The sequence below is a fragment of the Myotis daubentonii genome, chromosome 1 (genome assembly GCF_963259705.1).
Source record: "Myotis daubentonii chromosome 1, mMyoDau2.1, whole genome shotgun sequence".
In the NCBI taxonomy this organism is placed as follows: Eukaryota; Metazoa; Chordata; class Mammalia; order Chiroptera; family Vespertilionidae; genus Myotis; species Myotis daubentonii.
In genome coordinates, this window is record NC_081840.1 from 130,062,247 (window position 1) to 130,087,957 (window position 25,711).

General features: G+C 42.0%; 1 protein-coding gene across 5 annotated transcripts in view; it reads left to right on the forward strand.

Moving 5' to 3' along the window:
• FAM107B (family with sequence similarity 107 member B) overlaps positions 1-25,711 on the forward strand; it is a 270,606-nt gene that overhangs the window by 238,311 nt on the left and 6,584 nt on the right. For 2 of the 5 annotated variants that reach the window (XM_059660023.1, XM_059660040.1), the window contains one exon: positions 22,112-22,295. In XM_059660023.1, coding sequence (XP_059516006.1) covers positions 22,112-22,295 — 184 coding nt within the window. Of the gene's footprint in view, positions 1-20,909; positions 21,055-22,111; positions 22,296-25,711 lie in introns of those variants that run through there. The other 3 variants (XM_059660033.1, XM_059660058.1, XM_059660048.1) reach the window with 3 other exon arrangements.

Here is a 25,711-nt window from a genome sequence, read left to right on the forward strand (position 1 = left end):
TCGAGCCCACAACCCGGGCATCTGCCCTTGACTAGAATCAAACCCGGGAACCCTTCAGCCCACAGGCTGATGCTCTATCCACTGAGCCAAATCAGCTAGGGCTTAAGATTTTTTAAAAGAGCTATGATAGAAGTGAGAGCTGATGGGAAAATTCTGTAAGCTGAGTTCTTGAGTAATGGAACCTCTCGCAACAGAAGAAATGAAAATGTTTAAAGCTTGGGTAACTTCAGGGAGAGAGAGAAGCAGAGTTCTCCATTTCATGTAGAACTGGTGTCGGGCAGAGCATTTACCAGTTACCAGCCCATCCTATGTTTTTACTTAATCAGTATTTCTGCTATAGGATTTAAGTAGCTTGATGATGTATGAAGACTTGGGGAAAATATTATCTGAATGTAGTATTATTATTAAGTAGTAACAGGTTTGATTAAAATGCCAGGGTGAGTAGCCTGATGGAGGATATGTTGGTACTTGGGGCAAAAGTCTCATCCTTGGTGGCTAAGGACATTGGGACTGTAGACACAGTGGGTAGGTGGTTTGAGTTCTACAAACTTGCATGTGGAGAGGAAGGAGTGATTGTTAAGGCTTTATTTTAGGAGAGAGAATTTACTTAAAGACGGAAGCTATAAAGTAAATATGAGACAGTAATCATAAACCCCATTTATAGTAAGTATTGCAATAGTCATAAATTGTCCTTGATAGCATCCTGTTTGAAAGAATGTAAATGAAATCACTCAACTTCTGAAGCAGTGGTTCTCAACCTTCGTAATGCTGCAACCCTTTAATACAGTTCCTCATGTTGTGGTGACCCCCAATTTAATTGTTACAAATTGAACATAATTAAAGCATAGTGATAAATCACAAAAACAATATGTAATTATATATGTGTTTTCCGATGGTCTTAGGTGACCCCTGTGAAAGGGTCGTTCGAACCCCAAAGGAGTTGCGATCCACAGGTTGAGAACCGACGTTCTAAAGGATCTAGATTCTGACTGAGGTATCTATTTCTCATCACTAAAATTAGTGATTATTTCTCTCAAGCCTCTATTTACTCCAGAAGTATTTGAATTTTGGAAATCTCGAGTATTTTTTTAAACAGTGAGCCTCCTTGCCATTCCAGTTAGGAAAAAGGCTATCCCACTTTTCAGACATTGTGGCACCTGATATCCACTCACTTATGTGGGCTACTTGCTTTTAAGCATTCATTTTTCTATGTTCCTTGTTTGCCAACTATCATTTCCCCCCCATTCTCATTTTCTTCTACCTATTACTGTACGTACAGGTAGTCAAGGCTTTGGTGTAGCCCCACGGGTAATCAAATCCAGTTTCTGGATGGAGTGTGCCTAGGAGATGAGGATGACTAAAATAACTGGTTGTGATAAGCAGACAGTCTCAAGGAGCTGGGGGTGCCTTGCTTTGTTTTTCTGTGACTGGGAGACAGCCTGTGGGAAAATGAAAAGGCCTGGCATCTCAGAATGACAAATCTCCAGAGGGAGTTGAATTAATGTGCAGAGTTCAAGCAGAGAAAGTTAAGAGTCAGTATAGTTTACTCCCTCTTCCGGGGGCCCACACCCACTACAAATTTGTTTACATTTGAACTTTGCCCAAATCCCTTTAGTTTAAAAAGGGAGGTTTTGTGGAGATAGAAAAGCTAAGGCTAAAAGGGTTTCCATTAAAAGTCTCCTGTCTTTGTTGCTTATTGAAGCTTTCATTACAGATGCTGTGAGGACTAGACACTTCTGAGAAATTATCATTGCTGTAGTTTCCCTTTTAGCTTTGGAGCTACGGTCCAGATTATCTCAGCGACTTCACCCACAGGGGACAAATGAGCCCCATCAGGAGGTCAAAGTGCTTTTGAAGACAGTTGAATTGAGTATGTGTCTTAGCCTGTTAGGCTGCCATAACAAAATACTATAGACTAGATGGCTTAACCAGTGGACATTTATTTCTCATAATTTTGGAGGCTGGGAAGTCCAATATCAAGGTGTTGGCTTCAGTTTCTGGTAAAGACTCGCTTCCTGGCTTGTAGATGGCAACCTTCTCATTGTGTCCTCCCAGAGAGAGAGAGAGAGAGAGAGAGAGAGAGAGAGAGAGAGAGAGAGAGAGAGAGATTTGGTGTAAAAGGACAGTATTTTCATCATGGAACCCCAGCCTTATGAGCTCTTCTAATTCTAGTCACCTCCAAGTACAATCACATTGGGGGGTAGGGCTTCAACATATGAATTTGGGGATGGGGGGGAGGGGTGGGCACTCATTCAGCCCATAATAGTCTATGTATGTGGCAGAGTTGATTGTCTACCTTACAGCCATGCTATTCCCTTTTCACTGTTGAATTGCCATATTCCCATTTCGAAGCTTTCTTTGTAGCTATGGTCACATGACACAGTTCTGGCCAATGAGATGTGAGAAGGCTTCTGGGAGTGACTTCCCTCCAAGATAAAGAGAGAGGCTGGTGAGGGGAGGCCTTCCCAGTCTGCCTTTCCTCTTGGAGGTTCACAGGGCTGCTGAGGCAGAACAGGACGAGGAAAAGAGCCTAGGCTCCTGATGTCACCACTGACACCTGAAACGATGCCAGATTCTGTTGTTCAAGATAAAAATGAGCCCCTGTGGTTTCAGTGACTTGTAGTCTGTACTTACATGTGACCTAGAGCATCATCACTGATGTGGTGTATAAGGGAAAGCCTTCCTCCTTTTGGAGGTGGAAGGAGGTTCAGTCTTAGGAAAACCTGATTTCTGATACCTCCCTAGACTTCCCACTCTAGATGTATACATCATGCTGTATTTATTGTGTTTGCTTGTCTTCACTATCTTTGCTTGAGCTCTGGACATCGGGGACCACATCTCACTCCTCTCTAGATCTTTAGGGCCCAACCCACAGCTCATACATAGGAGAGCCATGGTGATTGTTTAAGTACACGAATGGCCACTCTTGCTTCTGGTCTTACTGAAAGCTATTGGATTAATATTCCTACTTTGCTTTTGGTGTCCTCCATAACAAGACTAGCTCTTCATTGGCCATAGAATGCCCATGAGGTAACCTGAAGATAGGTAAGATGGAAAACAGACTTTAATTAAAAGTACCTGGGCTATGTAAGAAGCTATTCTCTGGGGTTTAGTTAGAGCCAGATAATCCTCCAAAGACCCAGATGGAAACATGCCCCATTTTAATTGTGGAAGCAGAAATCAAATACCAGTCAATTTATCTATTTATATAAAAACCCTGGGTGTAATGCGTCACATCCAAGGCTCGACCAACCAGAAGGAAGTCAGTCCTGCAGGGGTCATCTTGGCAACAGCTGCGCCCTCCCTGAGCAGTTTCCCACGAGGGCGAGGTTTCAGGCCAGAACCCGCCCTAGGAGCGTGGATGCACTGAGTCCTGGGTTGCCTTGCCAAGGGCTGTGCCCTCCCAGACCTATATCCGGCGAGGCCTGAGGAAAGAACCCATCCTCAGAGTGCCAGGAGCGCCCAGCAGCAATCAGTCCTGGCTTGCTGAGAAGGAGGCCATGGCATGGTAGAACTCTGGGTCTGACCCAACAGGGGGCGTGGCCGGCCTTCAAAACAGACCCTGTGAGGAGGGAGCCCTATTCCTCATAGAATCCGATGTCAGATAACTTGCTGTCAGTGGCCTGCCAGCCAGGAACCCCATTCACCCGCACCCTGGACCCTGACAGGAGGGAGGAGGGTGCCCTATTCGTCACGGAATTGACAGGTGGCCAGCTTGCTGTCACAGGCCTGCCAGCTAGGAATCCTATTCACCTGCATATCTGTATAAAGTTTATTAGAGGTTGTGGTGGTACTGTTTCACCCACAGCGTCTACAGGAATTGCTGCAAATTTACTTCTCGGTGGAAGCACCTTTCATGCCCAATATAAATTACCATTAAATGAAACTTTAATTTCTAAACTCACTATAAACAGTGAAGTTGCTAAAACTATTAAAAAGGCCCAACTTCTCATTATTGATGAATGCATCATGGCATCCAGTCATGCTATAAATGCCATAGACAGATTACTAAGAGAAATTATGAATTTGAATCTTGTAGTTGGTGGGAAAGTTCTCCTTCATGGAGGGGATTTTCGACAATGTCTCAGTATTTTACCTCATGCTGTGCAATCGGCCATAGTACAAACGAGTTTCAAGTACTGTAATGTTTGGGGATGTTTCAGAAAGTTGTCTCTTACAACAAATATGAGATCAGAGGATTCTCCTTATAGTGAATGGTTAGTAAAACTTAGAGATGGCAAACTTGATAGCAGTTTTCATTTAGGAATGGATATTGAAATCCCCTGTGAAATGATTTGTAATGGATCTATTATTGAAGCTACCTTTGGAAATACTATATCTATAGATAATATTAAAAATATATCTAAACGTGCAATTCTTGTCCAAAAAATGAGCACTTTAAAAATTAAATGAAGAAATTTTGGATATACTTGATGGAGATTTTCACACATATTTGAGTGATGATTCCATTGATTCAACAGATGATGCTGCAAAGGAAAATTTTCCCATTGAATTTCTTAATAGTATTACTCCTTCGGGAATTCCATGTCATAAATTAAAATTGAAAGTGGATGCAATCATCATGCTATTGAGAAATCTTAATAGTAAATGAGGTCTTTGTAATGGTACCAGATTTATTATCAAAAGATTATGACCTAACATTATCAAAGCTGAAGTATTAACAGGATCTGCAGAGGGAGAGGTTGTTCTGATTCCAAGAATTAATTTGTCCCCATCTGACACTGGTCTCCCATTTAAATTGATTCAACGACAGTTTCCCGTGTGCCAGCATTTGCGGTGACTATTAATAAGTCACAAGGACAAACTCTAGACAGAGTAGGAATATTCCTACCTGAACTCGTTTTCACACATGGTCAGTTATATGTTGCTTTCTCTCGAGTTTGAAGAGCATGTGACGTTAAAGTTCTAAATTCTTCATCACAAGGGAAATTAGTCAAGCACTTGAAAGTGTTTTCACTCTTAAGGTGGTGTATAGGGAGATATTAGAATAAGTTTAATCACTTTGTCAGTCATTGTTTGCATCACTGTTGTTTATATATCATGTTTTTGTTTTTATATCATGTTTTTATTGTTTTCATTTCATGCCTCTATTGTTATATCCTTTTGTTACTGTTTATTTATTAATAAATTTATATATTCATATACATTTTACTAATTTCCTTTCATCTCTTACACTTCTATTATAGAGAAAGGGCAAATAGCAATATTAAAATATTTCTGGTAATTGATTCCCTTTTAATGTGCACGAATTTCGTGCACTGGGCCACTAGTATTCTCATAATTATAAAGCATTTTAACTATTTAGAAAAACTTAACCATTGTTTCTTTGTGAGAAATTAAATTCTCCAGACAAACTCTAATAGTGAAATAGGAAGTTGAGTGAGGACAGAGCATGTCCTTCCATAGGAAAAAAATCTATTTGACCCATAATATGGCTGGAATTTGAGAAATAGCAGATTTAAGATGAAAATTCTAAAATGATAGGATTACTGGCTCTCATTTTAGCAGTAAGGAAAACAGAGCCAGGAAAGTGATAAGTCTGAATATAGGTTTGTGGGCCTTTTATTTGAGGTTCTTTCTACTCTCCCACACATTACTGATAACTTACTGCAGCAAAAATGTTAAAACCCATCAGCCAGCAACCACTAGGACCACATGGGTAGTCATACCAAAGTTTGGTTCATTTAGTTGCAGTCGGTGGATGGAGACCAGGAGAATGCTGGGATTTTTAATTGGGTTGGTGCTTTTGCTGGATGATTTGATGGTGGAGTTAGGGAAATGGGGCCAGACCTGGTCAGGATTTGCTCAGGAAGCAGGCACAATTCAGTGATCAAGTATCTTAATTTTTATCTAGGTGGCAGGAGATGAATTTGGGGTTAGATTGGTCACTTAGTAAAGAATTAGCAATTACATGTGTTAGTGAGAGAAGGGGAATGTGTAGTTATTTTTGTAATGGTAGTGTGGGCTCATTCTGAGCATTCTTTATGTTCTCCTGGCAGTACTGGGTTTGGTTGTCAGGAATCAGGCTTTACTTTTCCAGTTGTCAGTAGAGTTGATCTTTCCTTTTTTAGTAGTGTATTATTCAGTTACTAGAGGCCCGGTGCATCATATTTGTGCACTTGGGGGGAGGAGAGGTGTCTCTCAGCCAGGCCTGCACCCTCTCACAGTCCAGGAGCTCTCAGGGGATGTCTGACTGACAGATGGCAGTCGGACATCCTTAGCGCTGCCGCAGAGGCAGGAGAGGCTCCCGCCACCGCTGCTGTGCTCACCAGCCATGAGCCCGGCTTCTGGCTGAGTCCCCTGCGTTGAGCCAATTTGCATATTGGCCTTTTATTATATAGGATACCCTGAATGCTGATGCTTGAGGAAGAATAGGTTTTAATAAAAGAAGGATGAGGTGTAAATGGACAGTCTAAGGAGGATGTCTGAAGTTACTGTGTCTACTAATAAGCAGTCACTGTTTTCTAACATTATAGGTGCTCAGTGTTAGTATTTCAGGTTTAAAAAAAAGGCAAATGAGTAGTTTTCTCCAATCTTAAGGGCTTTTTCTTTTTTCTTTTTTAATCATCACAATGACTACTCTTTTGGAATTTGATAGGATATAGAAACAGAACTGTGGTGGTGTTATTAAAATATACTTAATAATTTAAACATATTATCATCTTCAAAGATGCCATCCAATTATTGATCAACAGATAATATTAAGGTTGGTGTTAGTAATAATGCCAAAAACACCAATTCCCGAGTCAGTAGAAAATGTAGGAAAATCAATGTAGAAAAGTCAATATAGGAGTCAGAAGTGAGAGAGGCAGTATGATATAGTGAAGTGTGGACCAGAGTTAGATACTGGTTGTAGTCCAGGCTTTGCTACCTTGTTTGTGAACTTAGCCAGGCCATCTGTAATAATGGCCTCTGTTTCCTCATCTGTAACTTGAGGAAGTTGACAATTTTCCAAACTTTCTGTCATTTCTCTGTGTTTCTTCCAAATTTTCTGTCATTAAGTCCTTTTGAAGATAATCTCCTCTTTTGAAAATATTTGTTTGGTTGCTTAGTTGGGCCAGGCCATAATTTTTATGGAATTATTTTTTAGCTCTAAAGACAGGCACGTTTGGGGGCTTTGACAACTAGCCCAGATGGAATTTTTTTCTAGTTTGTGTAGTTTCCTTCCTCTCAGTGATGACTCGGCCTAAATCAACCATCTTCCCAGTCCATCTCCTTTGTCGTTTCCTGAAATGAATGACTGAGGTGTTTCCTCTTTAGAAAATAACATAATATAAAAGTGCTAAGGGAGGCCTCTTTATTAGGAATTTGCAGTTTGGGAATAAAGGCTGGTAGCATTTGTTAGCAAATCTGAATTTTGTGGACATAAAATAGCATAATACAAAACATGAAATATTGTTATGTATAAATTTTGAAATAATTTAGGACTCTTCCCCTAAAAGAAATTGATCAAAAGTTGCATAATTTCAAAGATGGTAGGCCAAATGGTTTGTAGTGAGTGTTTATGGGATTGCCACTTGGCAGCTTCACTTTAGCTGGCAACAGAGAGGCCTTCTCTATTTAGTAGGTATCATGCTCTCCATGCTGTCTGTCACTGGTGGGCATTAAAGTTTCTGCTAACGTGGGCTGGTATTTATGTATTTATTTTTCCTGATTTTTTTAAATCCTCACCCAAGAAGTAGGGATATTTTTTCCATTGATTTTTAGAGAAAGTGGAAAGGAGGGGGAAGGAGGAGAGAAACATTGATGTGAGAGAGACACATAGATCGGTTGCCTCCCACTTGTGCCCCCACTGGGCCAAAGATTGAACCTGCAACCAAGGTATGTGCCCTTGACCAGGAATCAAACCTGTGACCCTTCAGTCCATGGGCCGATGCTCTAACCACTAACCCATACTAGCCAGGGCTGTGGGCCGGTATTTAATGTGCACATAAGTCTAAACATGTTTTTATACCCTTCAAAAATGTCAAGCAAGTATTCACCAAGAGGTCTGTCAGTGGTGATACCAGTGGTAGTACCAAACATCCCCACCCCCAGTCAATAACTTTGTAACAGCAGTGCTAAAGCCCCATGAAGAAAGCAAAACAATAGGTGGGATGCATCATGCTATCAATTTAGGGGAAAGAGCACAGATCACACTTCCAAATCCTATACGAGTTAACCTAGAGACACACTAGAGCAGTGGTTAAGAGTGTAGACTCCAGAGGTAGCTATATGATGCTGCTTTGTAGCCTTAGCTGAGTTACCTATCTTCTCTGGGCCTTAGTTTTCCCATCTGCACAATGGGGTGAATTTTAGTACCTACCTGAAAGCTCCTGTGGCACTTAGTAAACATGAAAGCACAGATTGGTGGGCCCACACTCAGTGATTCGGCATTTGCATTTAACAGGTTCCTTGCTGGTGCTGATAATCAGAAGCTGGTCCTTGAACTGCACTTTGAGTACCTTCCATACACACAAATGCACATAGTAGAAAACAAAGGCATACTGTTTGGAACCTGATATTTGTGAATATTTCATCTTTTATTTACTTTAATAATATAAATTTTAGGCTGCATTGCATTACATTATTAGATAGTTATTGGTTTTCTTTTTCTCACTATCATAGATAAAATATACTTATACATGTATTTTGTGTATATTTCTGATTATCTCCTTGGAGTAAATTCCTAGAAGTAGAATTACCAGATTCAAGGGTGTGTACACGTTAAAGCTTTTTTGTCACATACTACCAACAAGTTCTTCAGAAAGGAAATAGCAAAAATTTATCTTTCTATGAGTAGTCTGTGAGAGGAGACACTGATTTTCTAAATGTAAGATGAAGAGTAAACAACTTATTAACCTTATAAAACTCATATGTATTTGGGATTTGGGACAAGTAGGCAAGAAGAGTGTCTGTGGATTTATAGAGAAGACAAAGATAAATGAAGAGAAACTAAGGAAAGAGCAATAAGGACAGCCTTGTGACTTGATTGCAGAGTAGGCTTAGGATTCAGATTTGAATTAACTTAATTATGGTGTAATACCTACTCAATATAGGTGACTTTATGCAAAGAAGAATAAATGGTGCTTCATTTTTATTTATCAGCTATGGTATATGTGTGCTTTGTGACTGTGATAGCTAGTAACCGCCTCGTTTAGAGTTTGGTTTAATAAAGTCTGTACTCCATCCTGTGTGGACATCTCTAGCCCAGGGCCTACCAGTTGAGATTCTTTTACAGCAGTGATTCTCAACCTTCCTAATGCTGCGACCCTTTAATCCAGTTCCTCATGTTGTGGTGACCCCCAACCATAAAATTATTTTCGTTGCTACTTCATAACTGTAATTTTGCTACTGTTATGAATCGTAATGTAAATATCTGATATGCAGGATGTATTTTCATTGTTACAAATTGAACATAATTAAAGCTAGTGATTAATCACAAAAACAATATGTAATTATATATGTGTTTTCCGATGGTCTTAGGCGACCCCTGGGAAAAGGGTCGTTTGACCCCCCAAAGGGGTCGCGACCAACAGGTTGAGAACAGCTGTTCTACAGGGACTTGGAATGAGGGTGGCTGCACCTGGGAGCATAACTAGGAGAAACCTACTCAGCATAGATGTCATGTGGAGAAGTCTGTGATTCATGGGAACAGGATGAGTGGCAGTGGCAGCCTAGGTAAGGTATGTGTGGAATGTAAGAGGAGTGTCCTTCCCAGGTCTGTCGGCCCTAATGGTGGGGCCGAAGCTCTTTCTGAAGCCCTTGACTCCTCAGCCTCTATAGTGGAGACAACAGGTAAACCGGATTCTTCTCTATGTTAGAACTAGTAGGGATCTCAAGGGTCATCTGGCCCAGCCTTCTCTTTTTACAGATAAGGAAGTAAATAATTCATTATTTTCAATTAAACTTCACCTTATATGTTTTTAAAGTCAGATAGTTGATCTTGCAACAGAATTGGATGGTTTTCCTTTCCTTGTTCTGGAAGAGCTGAGCTTTTGAGAATTGAAGTGGTTGAAGGATAAGTAGTAAAGCAGATAGCAGGGGTGACTGTGGTCCTATTGTTCATCCTGGGGACACTGAATTGATTAAAAGTCAAACCTGCACTAATCCTGAGTCACAGGAACATCATTGTACCGCTCTTTAGATCTACATGCTCCTATGTGGCCCCAAAACTTCAAAGGAACCTTGCACATAGGGTAGCTCTCTTTTTGTGCCAGGCCATATTTTCTGGATTTTATAAACTTTTGTTTTCTAGTGCAACTTAAAAAACATTTTTGTTTTTTTCTTTTCCTTTTAGTAAAAAAACAAAGATATGGGATCAGTATTTCTTTTAAAAAGCACAGCTGCTCTGAGCACAAGCTGCCTTCTACCACTGGTGATGCTGTTAGACCACACACTCTTCACTGGTAAAATTAAGGGTCCTTGAACTTCAGACCTCATCAAGCTGCTTTATGTAGGAGACAGAGAATGTCTGAATCACTTAATGGTCATCTATCAAATATTATTTGGTAACTGTATTTTATTCAGTAAAAGGCCATTTTAAGGCCATTGAGTTTAAGGTGATCAATTATTGAAGAAATCTGTTACTTGTACAAATTCTTCAGAAAGGAAATAGGAAAATTTATCTTTCTATGAGTAGTCTGTGAGAGGAGATACGGATTTTCTAAATGTAAGAGAATGAAGAGAAAGCAAGTTATTAACTTTATAAAACTCATTTGTATTTGGGATTTGGTGTATTTTAATTGCTTAAAGATTTGTCTTGATAAATGGGCTGCATATTAATAAAGTGCTAATTACTTCCTGGGAATATTTATGCAAGCTTGTGTTCTCATATTTATTTCCCATCAGACAACAATCTGAGTTATCTTTCTGTGGCAAAAGACTCATTGCTCATACACAGCCATTAATGTTATGGACTTTTATGGAGGGTTTATTGGGTTATCTTATTTAAGAGAGAGCATAATCAGCTGGTTTAGAAAAATGGGCGTTTGGTTGGGTTCCCTGTTCTGATCTGTTATCAAGAGAAGCAGGCAGTTGTTTGTCTAACTCATTCTGAGCTCCTTCAGTATCAAATGAGGACCGTTTGTTCAAAGCATGAGTTGACCTCCCCCTTTCCCCTCCCGGCCCCTGTTTTTGGCCCCTTCTGTAAATCTGAACTCTTCTTTGACCTGAGTGTCAGCTGGTCAGATTTAGTCGAGCAATATTTGGAAGACCCACCAAGATGTTTCTGGGGATAAGAAATGAGTCAGGCCTTCCCTTTGTGAGTTTAATGTAATGGGTAACAAAACTTCGAGTTTTGGGTTTTTTTAAAATATATTTTTATTGATTTCAGAGAGGAAGGGAGAGGGAGAGAGCAGTAGAAACATGAATGATGAGAAAGAGTCGTTGATCGATTGCCTCCTGCACGCCCCCTACTGGGGATCAAGCCCACAACCCAGGCATGTGCCCTTGACCAGAATCAAACCCGGGACCCTTCAGTTCACAGGCCAGCACTCTATCCACTGAGCCAAACTGGCTAGGGCAAAAATTTCTAGTGTTAATGGGGACAGTTTGTTCAAAGCATGAGTTGACCTCCCCCCTCTCCCCTCCCGGCCCCTGTGGGGATAGGAAGAAGGGAAACCTCAAGAGGAATCAGGAAAGTCTTCATGGAATGAGTTACTTCATTTGGATGCTCTAACCCTTCAGCATTTGCCCCCTTCATTGAGTACAGTTCTGTAGAGTGCCCAGGGTGTAACACAAGTGTGGTACTGGGAACGCAATAGGGAGTAAAGCCAGGTATGTGCTGACCCCCATGGATTTTAGCCAAAGGCACAAGGAGTCTGTGGCCGCAGCTTTCTATCAGTTCTGTATCAACTAGTCACAGTGTGGCTACTCTATGGCTTATGTATGAGGCATGTGCTAGAGCCGTGGGGAGTGAATTCAGTCAGTCCGAGGTCTCTTCCCTTTTGAAGGGACACCCTTGAAGGGAGACAACATGGAGACACATGAAAACTTGTCTCATGATAAGTGTCAAATTCATGGTAGGGAGGGAGATCAAGTAAAATTGTACTCAGATCTACTCAGAGCTGTTCTCTAGTTGAGCAGGAGATGGTTCTTGAGGAGTGGCCATGGGTAGACTCATGGAGAGGTAAACCTCACACACACTGTAGAAATTGCCTAGAGCGTGAAGGGTTTCCAAAGGCAAGACAGAGAAGAGTGTAGGGCCAGGGACCTGTTCCTGGAGAACTGTTAATAACAAGAGATGAAGAGAGAGGAGGATGCTTGAGCAGACAGATGGGGGATTGTCCAAGGGGCTGACTTTTAACTCAAGGAGATTGACAGTGGCCTCGAATTCTAGAGGGAGGCTGAGGGGAGTGAACCCTAAGAAGCCAGGAGCCCTGGGAGCCTGAGGGAAACCCCTGAATGTGGACTGTTATTCTAATAGCACATACTGCTTAGGCAGTGAATGTTCGTTGCACAGAATTTGTTTTCTGGCATGTTTTTTTAATGATCCAGTGGTGGCTTTTTGTCATTGGCTGCCTCACAGATCATAGCCCTATGGACGTGTTATTGGAAAGAGACCAGGCCCATAGTGGGTCTGCCTATGGTTGGCCTATAGTGTGTGGGTTCTTGTCTTTGTGCAGGAAAGATTTCACAATATGAGTCTAGGTTATTTTGAGAGTACATTTATTAAAACTAAGGACAGTGAAATAAAGAAGGGTTTATGACAAGAAGCAATAGGAGAGAGCCTACACTTGGCTGCTTTGGTTCTTTAGAAGTGTTACAGGACAGAAATGAGCCGAGGAGGGGCTGCTTTGGCTCAATCAATTGAGCCCGCAACACGCACATGTGCCCTGATCCTGACCAGGAATCCCTGGGACACTGAGAAATCAGTGTTTCTTTTGAAAGCCAGCAACAACCGCCAGTGTTGGCACACCTGAGAAGTTACAGGTGCCTCAGTCCAAACATCAGGTCTCAAATAATTTTTTTTCTCAAATGCTAGTGGTCAAAATTAGCATTCAACAAGTTTCTGAGCTGTGTAGGCCCTGATTATTAGCTTAAACTGTTACAGCTGGATATCTATCTATAGGCTACTCTATGTCAGCCACCACAACCCACAGCCACTCCCATAACCTCAGAAAAGTTACATATTCTTAGCCCTCCACTTGTGGACAAGTTCCTCCACCTCTTTTTTGCTGGCAAGTCTGGCAATGCACTTCTTCAGATCAATTGGATCTGTCCACCCATCTCAGTGATATCCAGGCCAGATATGGAATCTGTTGAGAGGAATTGCTAGGCCACTGTAGCAAGGTCTCACTTTCTTGTTCTCCTTTTTAAAAAAAATATATTTTATTGATACTTTACAGAGAGGAAGGGAGAAGGATAGAGAGTTAGAAACATCGATGAGAGAGAAACATCGATCAGCTGCCTCCTGCACACCTCCTACTGGGGATGTGCCCACAACCAAGGTAGATGCCCTTGACCGGAATCGAACCTGGGACCTTTCAGTCTGCAGGCCAACACTCTATCCACTGAGCCAAACTGGTTAGGGCTCTTGTTCTCCTTCTTGATAAAGTTGGCCAGGGGTCCCTCTCTTTCTTGTTCTCTCAGCATCCAATCCAGATCTTAATCAATATAGCGGGCCAGAGGCTTTTACGTTTCCTTTATTGCATCCTCCACATTTTGTTGCTGCTACGGCTCTGGACAAGTCCCTTTCCCCACTGGGCATACAGCTCATCTCTCTCGGAGTCCTCTGATTTTCTCCTTTGCTCTAAGCATTCCAGTTTCAAATTCTTCTTATGACCACATTTATCTCAAAATATGTTTTCAGCACACTGGAATTCAGCTTCAAATGCCATGGTTTCTTGGTTCTGTTTCTTGAGTTCCTGCTGCTCTTGCTGTTTGTCAGTTAACACCAACTCAGTGTTAGCCCCAGAATGCATGTGTGCAACCGTCTTTCCCAGAGGCAAGCCCTTTGAGGTGGAGCCAGGTTGGAGGTGACAGATCTGAATCAGAGGCTTTTTTTTACTGTCACTTGGGTGGGAAGAAGAGTCCAACATGTGACTTCTGTCTTCTAGGTGAAGAAGAGCTTGTATGAAATTTTCTATGGCTGGTGAAGAACCTTTAGAATCATGCTGTGTATTTTCCGAAATGGAATTTTGCTTGCTTGTTTCATGGATAAGAGAGGTCTGAGTCATATTCATACTTGCTCTTCTTTGGGGCTGAGGGATGAGAGGGTGGGTCCTGATCCCTTCCAGTGTGAGAAGTTTTGCTAGCTCTTTCTGGAGTTTTACTGCTTTTGGTTTGGGGCAGTGAATGAGGAACATTAGGAGCCAAACCAGGGGCATCATGATGGCCCCTCCTATGTCCAAGTAGTCAAGAGTGCTTTCAGGTTGAGATGAGTCAGGAGCGGTGTTACGGGCCCTTCTGTGGGGAGAGATATCTGAGGAACTGTGAACAGCCCTGCTATGAACATTCTTATAGTAATACTAGAGGCCTGGTGCATGAAATTCATACACTGGGGGGAGGGGAGGTGTCCCTCAGCCCAGCCTGCACCCTCTCCAATCTGGGACCCCCTCAGGGGATGTCCGACTGCCGGTTTAGGCCCAATCTCTCTCACAATCCAGGACTGCTGGCTCCCAACCTCTTGCCTGCCTGCCTGCCTGCCTCTAACCACTTCTGCCTGTCAGCCTGATCACCCCCTAACCACTCCCCTGCCAGCCTGATCAATACCTAACTGCTCCCCTGCTGGCCTGGTCACCCCCAACTGCCCTCCCCTGTTGTCCTGGCTCCCCCCAACTGCCCTCCCTTGCTGGCCTGATTGCCCACAACTGCCCTCCCCTGCCGGCCATCTTGTAGTGACCATCTTTGACCACATGGGGGTGGCCATCTTGTGTGAGGGTGTGACAGTCAATTAGCATATTCCCTTCTTATTGGCTGTGGGCACCGCCATCTTTGCAATGGCGTGAGGGTCAATTAGCATATTCCTTCTTTATTAGATAGAATTTATGTCTTAAAGAAAATGTCTTTCCTGATGTTTATCCTCACTTGAAAGTGTTCTTCTACAAGGTGTTTTCTGTTTGGGATTATAAAGCTATGATTTTAGAAAGCTTCTACAATCTTTTGGAGAAATAATCCTATTAAAGTGAAACCCAATTCTTCCCTCTCATTATTTCAGACCAGAGAGTGGAATGCTAAAGAGCATTCTTTGGGAACCAGAAAGACCCGAGTTCAAATCCTGGTTTTGCTGTTATTTATTGCCAGTGACAGTCATTGAAGGTTTACTATTTCTAACACTGCATTTGGTATGCATTTCTTATTTGCCCTTCATAACAACCCTATGAGATCATCTGCCATTCCTTTTTTTTTTTCCAACTGGCGAGGAAACATGCTAAAGGCACATGTACAGTAAATGAGGAAGCTGGAATTTAAACTTTGTCAGTGTGATTTGGAGCCCATGTCCTTGAAGCTGTCTGAGCCTCCTCCATAGATTATCGTGAATAAATAACCCCAGCTCATAGAGCTGTCATGAGGATTAAATGATGGGGAAAAGCTTGTGTACAACATCGAGGGCAGATACACAATGACTCCACAATAGATTTCTTCCATGGCATATCCCTAATGCTTTCTGTGAGTACCTTTACTCATAGTGCTGGGGTCCATGGTGAGGCATCACTGCTCTCTGGCTGTCCTGAAAAGGGACACCTCGTTATTTGCGGAGCCATCGCCACCTGCTGGTTTCACCTCACCCAGACCAGCTTCAGTTTATCTTTACTATTGGCACATGTTCTGTCTTCCTGAAGTTTCTTGTCTCGTTTCCCACTTTCTAAATATAAAATATGTGCCTTTTATGTGAAAACACATTTTATAAAAAAACTGATGAGAAAACAAGTTTGATATTTTCCCAAGAGCTTCACTGTTTGACATTTGTACAGCAGCATATTTGTAGGCAGTTTACTGAGAGTTTAGAGTTCCAGCAGTAGTGGGGCTGGGCAAAGGGAAAAGTCATGTTTCTGCACTTGCATAGATTGCTCTGGTTGGGTGTCATCTGTAAGCCTAAGTTTAGGTTTGTGGCCATGAAGGCCCTGTGGGCACTTGTCCAATGCCTATGGGTACTAGATGGCGTCACTGTCTCCTGGTCCCAAACTGAATTTTAGGTTTACCTTGGGGTCAGGCAAGTCAGGAGTTTGTCAGCAAAAGGCTTTGCTTTTTTGGGAGAAATTACCATCTTAACTCACTTTTCTCTCTTTTCTCCTCACCATCATTCTCCCAACTGGGATCCTGGGTGCAGAGCAAATGGCTGGGGATCCAGGTTGGCCCAGGCCTAGAGTTTGCTGGCCTGCAATCAAAAGTGACTTGGATCTTTCAGATATTGTCAGTGGATTGCTAGAATCTCTTAGAGACAGCCTGGGAAATAAATTGTTTTAAAGAATGTCTTGGAATTACATTAAATTTTCCAGAAGTAGCTGGAGGAATTCAAAAGTTTAATTGTTTAGCTTCAATTGGTTATAGTACACCTGAAAAATGTATATATTACTATGCTTCATGTATTGTTTTAAAAAGCATCCAACTGTTAGTCCTTATAGGCACAATTAGATTTTTAAAAGTTAAATTTATTGGAGGGACATTGGTCAACAGGGTCATAAAGCTTTCTAGTTTACATTTCTTTGATACACGATCTATATATTACGTTGTGTGCCCACCATCCAAAGTCAAATCATTTAGGTGATCGTGAAATTTATCATAACCTCTAAGTTCTGACCTTTAAATCTCATTGGATGAGGTTTTTAAATTTACTTTTCTGAAATAGAAAAATGCAAATAAACAACTGGAGCCAGCAAGGTATGATGAAAAATCCAGCTGCGATAAACGTTTATTAGCACAGTTGTGAAATTTTTCTGTGGTAATGTTTATTGGCCTCTGTAAAGCAGGTCACACAAAATACCCAGGATATGCACAGAGCTGGGCCCAGAATGAACTTCTGGAAGGGGCGGGCAGGGGGGGCGGGGGAGAGGGGGGGTAGCGAAAGAAAGAAGAGAGCAAGGACCCAAATCCATCTATAAGAATGGGATTTTCTTATCCTCTGGGAGAGTGGAGTTTAGTAATGATATCATTTGTTGATTCACAGAATTTAAAGGCAGAATTCTATCAGGTGGCATTTTCAGTGCATATTTTTAGTATCTGTCTAAAATGCAATTCAGTGTTGTTATTTATTCAACTTAAAATCTTTGAGTGAGTCCCCTCCATCTCAGAACAGACCCTCACCATCAGGCCTATCCGTTTTCTTGCTGCACCCTTACAGTCTAGCTGGAACCATTCAGAACTCTATGTAGCACTTTGAATGTGTGATAGACCTTTTTACACTTTCCAAAAGTTTCTTAAATGTGTGTAGAAAAATAGGTCTTAGAACCCTTGAAGCTTACCATTGAGAAGGCCTATGGGTCATGTAGTTGAACTCTTACGTTTTTTTAAAAAGCCAAGGCCTAGAAACTTGGAGTTTTGTGTACAATTTTTGCTAGACTATTAAATAAAATATGGTATGGCATCGGTCACATAGTTTGGCTAATAGTGGCTTCCATTGATTGAGTTCTTCCAGATGTGCCAGGGATTATACAGAGTGCTCACATCCACATTTCAACCAGTTCTTGCAACCACACCCATCCTATCTAATAGAGCAGTGATATGCAAATTGACCAGCACACAGGCTAGCCGCCCCCATGTGGTCAAAGATGGCCACCCCCATGTGGACCATAGATGGCCAGCAGGGGAGGGCAGTTGGGGGGAACCAAGCCTGCAGGGGAAGGCAGTTAGGTGTGACCGGGCCAGCAGAGGAGGGCAGTTAGGTGTGACCAGGCCAGCAGAGGAGGGCAGTTGGGGGTGGGGGGAAACCAGGCCTACAGGAGAGGACAGTTTGGGATGACCAGGCCGGCAGGGGAGGGCAGTTTGGGATGACCAGGCCAGCAGGGGAGGGCAGTTAGGGGTGACCAGGCTGTCAGGGGAGGGCAGTTAGGGCCAGTCGGACTGGCAAGGGAGCAGTTAGGCATCGATCAGGCTGGCAGGGGAGTGGTTGGGGGATGATGATCAGGCTGGCAGGCAGAAGCGGTTAAGGGCAATCAGGCAGGCAGGCAGGCAAGCGGTTGGGAGCCAACAGTCCTGGATTGTGAGAGGGATGTCCGACTGCCCTCAAGGGGTCACAGATTGGAGAGGGTGCAGACTTGGCAGAGGGACACCACCCCTCCCCCGGCTCGTGCACGAATTTTGTTCACTGGGCCTCTAGTTTTTATATTTGGGAGAATTGAGGGTCAGGGGAGTTATTAAGCTTTGTCCAAGATCTCAAGCCAGTTTTCTTTCTCTCACACTGAGTGGACACCAGTTTTTCTTTACTGACTTAATACTTTAAAAATAAAAAAAATAAAAAATAAAATAAATTACTTTACTTATGAATCAGTTACTTGACTATAGGAGTGAATATGAAAAGAATGTCTTCATGTTTATTTCTGGAAGGATGTTTCTTGTAGTAATAAGAATAAGCACTTACAAAGCGCTTTTACTTCCAGACATTTCTGTCATCTTTTCTGTCAGACTTCTCTATTACTTGATGCTCAGTGAGGAAACAGGCTTGTCCTCCCAACTCCACAGTGCTTTACTTGCTGCTCTGGACTCAACAAGTCATGGGCTCCCTCTACTGGTAGTTAACTGTGACTCTGTTCATTTAAGTTATTAATATTTATTGACCTAGTCCATGAGGAATGTGAATATAAATGAGATGTGGTCTTTGCAGTGAAGAGATAATATATATGTATTTCTGTAATACAAGGTGGATATCAATGAATACTAGGAAAGGGGGACAAAGAAAATTTCATAGATGTTTAGAGGTCAGAGTGTTTTGTTGCAATTGGGGAATTAGGGAAGGCTTTGTGGAAGATTTGACATTTATCTGGATCTGAAGTGGTGAGTGAGATTTGGCTTGTGGCAGTCCAGGGAAGGGTAGGAAGAGGATCAGTACCCCTGCTGGAGGGAGCAGTGCTGCAAAGGTACTGGGTGAGGAAGGGAGATGTGTGCAGACACAGGGAGCATAAGTGCTTGTTTCCATTCAATCAGTGGATAGGATCTTTGGGATGGAGCTCCGTTAGGATCAGAATGGCATTTCCCAGTCTTGATGGCAGTGAGGAACATGGTTGGCAAAGGGAAGAAGTTGAACAAGGCCCTAAAGGTGATGATTGCCATATGTTGGTCATGGTTCTAGTGTGGAGAGTGGCCAGAACCAGCTCCTAGATTCTTCCTTAGCCACCACCGCTCCTATATGCACACAGAGTGACAAATTGTTCCCAGTAGTTCAGCCCCTCCTTACTAAACAACCTTTCCTGGATCCCAGTGTGGTCTACTGCGTGAGGGGTGTAAAGACTGCAGCCTGGTCCCCAGGCAGACTTAAAGCCGTCTCAGACCCACTGGCTTCCATGTCCCCTTTCCAGTTGTGAAGCAGGGCAAACCAGTGAAAATCAAGGAAAACGTTTGCACCTTCCTTTACAGCAGAACTCCTCCAGCCCCCACCCACCTGCTCTCTCCAGTCAGAGGCAGGCTGAGGCCCATCTTACTACACTGGTCCTGTGGGAGAAGGACTTACCAAACACTAAATCTGAAGAGAAATCACAAAAAATAACCCAAGCTAGAATGTGTTCCCTAGACTCAGAACTAAGCCTTTTCCCCCCATTTCTTTTTTTTTTTTAATAATTTTAATGATTTTTAGAGAGAGGACTGGGAGAGAGAAAGAAACCTCAATGTGAAAGCTAAACATTGATCAGCTGCCTCCTGCATGCCCCGTACTGGGGTTCAAGACCACAACCCAGGTATGTGCCCTGACCAGGAATCGAACCGGTGACTTTTTGATGCACCAGGACAGTGCCCAACCCACTGAACCACACTGGCAGGGTAGAAGCCTTTTTGGCACACTGAAAGCTCAACCTATCTCGTGGCTCCAACGCCCAAGACATGTCTGGTGCTGACCTTCGGAAAAGACTAGGAGTGGAGATCTTGTGCTGCCACTACTTGTGGGAGTGCACCTTGCCCTCCTCTGTGCCGTCCCAACTGTCTTTAAAAGCTAACGGCAGTTTCATTCTAGTTAATCTTTAACTAGAATGGAGGGACAGAGGAGGGGTACAGGCAAAGTGAGGACCTTGGAGTCAAGTCAGTAAGACAGAGGAAGGAGTCACCCAGGGTTTGAGTACTAACTGTCTTTGCCTTTTCACCGTCACCACTAAGATATCTAGCAGGCATCCCCAATTCAGTTAGTCCCAGATGAACTCCTGATCACATCTTTTGTCTGCTCTGCGCACAGCCTACCACCTCCACAATGCTCATCCTTGATTCCTCTTGTCTTTCACCCCTCATCTCCAGTCCTGCAGGAAATCCCAGAGGCTTTACCTTCAAAATAGTACAGCGTGATCGGTCTGTCCTCTAACCTGCTCTGTAGTCACCCTGGCCTAAACCATCTCTCACCTGCACTAATATAACAGCTGCCTCCCTTATTCCTTCCTTGTTTGCTTCAGTCTGTTCTAAACTCAGTAGCTAGAGTGATCTTTTAAAAACATGACTCAGATCTTGTCACTCTGTGCTCAAAACCTCAAATGAGTGGCTCCCCATTGTCCCTCAGCCTGAAGGTCAGAGTCCTTACAAACCGGCTTCTTTGCTATTCCTCCCTCATCCCCATCAGGCGCACTCCTTCCTATGGCCTTTGCGTGGGGTGTTCCCTCTGCCTGAGAGGCTCTTTCCCCACACGTCCACAGGGCCTCCCCTCCCCACTGTAGTAGTGACAGTAGGAGGCAGTGATCTGCTTTGGTGTCATGGAGATTATTTATGGTTTAGGGCAGTGAGACATCCTTTTATGGAAGCATATAGGCCTTCTGGTTTAAAGATTAACGAGGATGAAACTGCCATTAGCTTTTAAAGACAGTTGGGACTGCACAGAGGGGTGTATGGTGCATTTCATTTTCAAGCGAGGATCACTTTTTTCTGAGGGCCAGCATACCAAAGTCGGGCTGACAGTGATGGGACCACTGACTCAGCATGTGCGAGGTTTGTAATTCTCCATTTGGTGAAGGTTGAAGGCATTCTTATTTAAAAGATCAATGCAGGTAGCGTTTGCGGAATGTTAGGTGTAATTTTTTAGATGTGTATTATCATTTGGTAATTTTGAGCCTTGATTATGTATTTGTACATAAAATCTCCATAAAGATTATTTATTCTTTAGATGTTTATCCTCTTTATTGGCACAATATTTTTCTATAAAAATATTAAGCTTCATAATTTGGTAGAGAGAACGTAGACTTGGAGATAAGAGAACATTCATTTTTATTCATTTTCATTCGAGCTTTACTACTGGCAATATTAGCATGGACAAGTTACTTAGTTTTTATTTCTCCATTTTGTTATCTGTAAAATGAAGGGTCTGACTCTGCTTTTAGGGTTCCTGTAGGATCACATGTGTTCACGCTGCATCTAAAGCACTGGTCATGTTGACTGCCACTCATAACGGCATTTCTTGCTGGACGCGTTAGAGTTACGGCAGTGTCTTAGGACAGTTCAGGGATTCAGGAAAACATCATTGATGACTTTTAAACCAAGACTCCTGTTTGTAGCGGATGGCAGCTTGACCTTTTTTTTGTTGTTTTTTTTGTACACATCTTTCCAGTGCCCCTCACCATGCCAGAGTCCACGGACACACACCCTTGTGTTCTCTCCTCCCGTCACCCTGCCCCATGTGTACACGCACACACAGTCTCCTCGGTGTTTGATTTCCTGGGCTGTAGGGTTGAGCTGGCCTATAGATGTGGTGGTGGGAAGTGTCCTGTGTGTCCTGAACTTTAAGGTCTGATCAGAGCCAGGCTAGAGGATTATTTGCTGTAGTCACAGACAGCACAGGACACTGTGGACATTCTTCCCTGTCCTTTGCTGCCCCAGTTGCATTCACAGAGCTTCAGGAAATTTCTGAATGAAGTAGTAGAGTGGACTGAGGAGGGTGGCGTGTTCAGCATGTTCAGCATGTGCACGGTGCACAGTGGTGCTGGCCACTGCATTTGTGCGAGATGTCTTCTCAGAAAAGACCACAATGGGTCTTGTCTTTCTGTTTCAGACAGCCCGTTGGAGGATCCTGACCTTAAGGATTCATATCTCATTCCAAGAAACATCATGGCTGAGCCAGACTATATAGAAGATGACAATCCTGAACTAATTAGGCCTCAGAAACTTGTCAATCCCGTCAAAACGTCCCGCAACCATCAAGATCTTCACAGAGAACTTCTTATGAATCAGAAAAGGTAAGATAGTTTCTTGAGCAGTTTCAGGACTTTAAGGTAACTAGATTTAATTTTAATTATGTTTACAAAGGCTTCAAAGACTTTTTTGTTTCTTAACTGTATTTGAGGCTTCCTTATTCCCTCTAGCATCCTTGAGCTAGGATGTCCCTCCAAAAAGTAAAGCCAGCAGCAGGCACAGCTGCCACCACCAGTGTTACTCGGAAGTCTGCCGTCCTGTCTCCCCTTCTCATATGGGTGCAGATTTTAAAATTTGGATGGAACAGTCTAGATTAAAGATAAAAGGGAGTGTCCTAAGTCAAAAAGAAATATTTTACAAGTCTGTTTCTTAGATTTGTAAAATCTTTGTATTTTCCCCTTATATATGTGAATGTGTGGGAGGCAGATGTAAATATTGCTTGCTTCAGCATTTGTGAGTAGCAGTTTGAAGTCTCTAGAACAGGTATGGGGAACCTTTTTATTGGCAAGGGCCATTTGGATATTTATAACATCATTTGTGGGTCATACAAAATTATCAGCTTAAAAATTAGCCTGCTGTACTAGTATATGGTAAAAATTTAATGAACTCACCCCTAATGCCTTGTCAGGGCCAGACCAAATGATTTCGAGAGCCTTATGCGGCCTGTGGGCCGGATGTTCCCCTGCGCTAGAAACACTTCAGTATTGACTATAGATAAGAACACTCTGTCTGGCCCTGGCCAGTGTCCACAGGCATGGCTCAGTTGACTGGAACATCGTCCTCCTATACACCAAAAGGTGGTGGGTTCAATTCCTGATCAGGGCACCTATCCAGGTTGCAGATGTTCTCTCTCTCTGTCTCCCACCTCTCCCTGCCTCTCTTTCTAAAACCAATTTTTAAAAAAACAAACCCAAACCACTCTTTTTTGTCTATTCTTTTTGTTTTTAAGTAGCATTTTAATTATCACTATCATCATTTGTATTACTATTAATTGTGGAGAGGAGCAAAACATTTATCTTCCATTTTCTTTATAAACCATTTGTTAGTTCCCCCTGTGTCATAAGTAATTTTGGATGTTGGGTTGGAGAACTCTGCTTTTAAAGTGATGTTAGTCAGGGCCAGGAGACTGGGAGAGTGGAGAGTACAAAGGTGTCCTATTTACTAGGACACAAGGTTACCTTCTTTATTTAAGATCTGTTAAGCTTCATTTAGAAGTATTTTGACACCTTCAGAATGAAACGGTTGATCTGAATTGTGAGACTATATAGATCACACATCCACACATTGAACTGAAAGATACGCAGGCCAAGTTAAGCATTGGCCATGTTTTAGAGGGAAGGTCTAATGTAAAATTTTAAAAAATTATTTTAAAGGAAACGAGGGATCATTTTTATACCAGTTTTTCCAATTGTACCTCAGGCAGAACTCCTGTCCCAGGAACTGTCTGTGAGCTTATCCTCTCTCTGGGTTGTGGGGATGTGGCTTACTCCCTTTCAGCCCCAGTGCCCACCAGTGTGGTGCTGCTGGGTTGGAGAACTCTGCTTCTAAAGTGATGTTAGAAATTGAATGCAAGTTTGATCCTTTCCGGATAGTGCTTAGCTTCTACTGGTGTTTGTCACATAAAAGAAGAAGAAAAAATGGATTCATTATCATCATGCCCAAAGCAAAAAAGGATTCTATAATTTCCTAAATAGGCCTCAGAATTTAGAGACAATCCTGCCTGGGAAAGTCTGCGTTTTGGGAGAAAGAAAGTTTAATATACTCCAAAAGAGAGTAGTTAAATGTTTTTCTAAACTAAATGGTTTCTTGTTGTCTTTACCTCTCGAACCTCAGTTCCATTATCTGTAAAATGGAGTTGGCAAAGGTAAAACCAAAATTGGCAGCATAACCGTTTTTCTGAATTATAGGCTACAATTTATTTTGCAAAAATTTAATAGTCTAGGTGTTATCTTTGTGAAACATATAGGTTTGTGCAATTGAATCTGTTATGCCAATTTTTTTAGAATAGGTACTTTCTGTGAAAATGGAATACCCTTCTGACTTTCTCTGGGTTATGCTTTCTCTTCTTTGTTTGCACAGGTGACTCTTTAGCCAGGCCCAGCTCTACTAATTTAGGAGAATGCTGGTGTTCCCTCAAGCACCATGGGGTAGAGAGGATGTGGGCTTTGAAGTCACAGGGAAATGACTTTACGATCTTGGACAAGGTTCCTTTTCTTGAGGTCTGTTTCTTCATATATAAAATAGGAGATAAAAATATCTTTCTTATAAAAATGGAAGTAAATAATAGCATGTATAAATACCTATTAAAATGTATGGCATATAGTAAGTGCTTGATTAATCCCAACCATCTTTCACTTTCTATGTAGTGCCATCTGGAAATTCCTATTAATTTTCCCCCTTCTTTGGAAAGTCCTGGTGTGGCTATAGAAGTACATTTAAACCAAAGAAACAAAAAGGCAGGTTTCAAAATCAAATGAATGTGTCTTATTCTATGTCTTCAGGTTTCTCAAGGGACAGTCTTAGTTTGGTAGAGTCCTCTTATTAGAAATACAACTGATTTTTAGAGTGAAAACTCCTCAAGCAGTTTCTAATTTTGTTAATCTGTCACATATACATTTTGGAGACTGGGGTTTTTATTTCTAAATTTTAATGTGGGGAAAATAGGAAGTATCACTTCCGTAATATATATGTTTGGTTAAAGGGTAATCAATCATACTTGATTACTGGCTTGTACCATAATGAAAGTCTATTTATTTCCTACAGTTTGTAGTGGGCCTTCCCATATTTTATCTTGTCCAATCCAGTGATCTTTTTGGGGATTTAGTGTGTGTTATCTTGGGGTTATCCTAATGTGACAAGTTAGTAAGAGAAAACTCAGAGTAACAGGCTAAGGGATCTTCTCAAGATTTCACAGTAGTTTTTTGCAATAAAAAGGGTAGAAAGTAATATATAATTAAAGGCAGTTTAAATTAAAGGCAGAGCTTGATCAAATATAGTAATAATAAAAATTAGAAAAGGGGTAGGGAAGTGAGAGGGAGACAGAAATGAGATCAGCACAAACCGAGCTGTCCATGAAGCCTTAGACTTTGCCCTCCATAGCCAAAAATGTGGCTCAAAGCCCTGTAGCAGTTAGCTCAAAGAGTTTTTTTTAGTTACTTTTTAAAGATCATAAGATAAAAGCAAAGTTACTCCTTATGAGAACACATACTCTATTCATAGGTATTCTAACTCTGAACTCTATGCTCTTTTAAGTATGTAATTCTGCTCCTTTGTTTGCTATCTTTGGGACCAGCTAAGTTTCAGGTTAAAAGTCTTTACATTTCCATCTGCTCACAGCTTGCCACAAGGTCTGAGTGAGACCATTTTCAGATTCTCAAGGTCTATAGACATTCCCAGTAACATAAGGGCAGATTTCAAGAGACAAGGTTGTTTTTAAGTTGTAAGGTTAGTGTTTAAGATG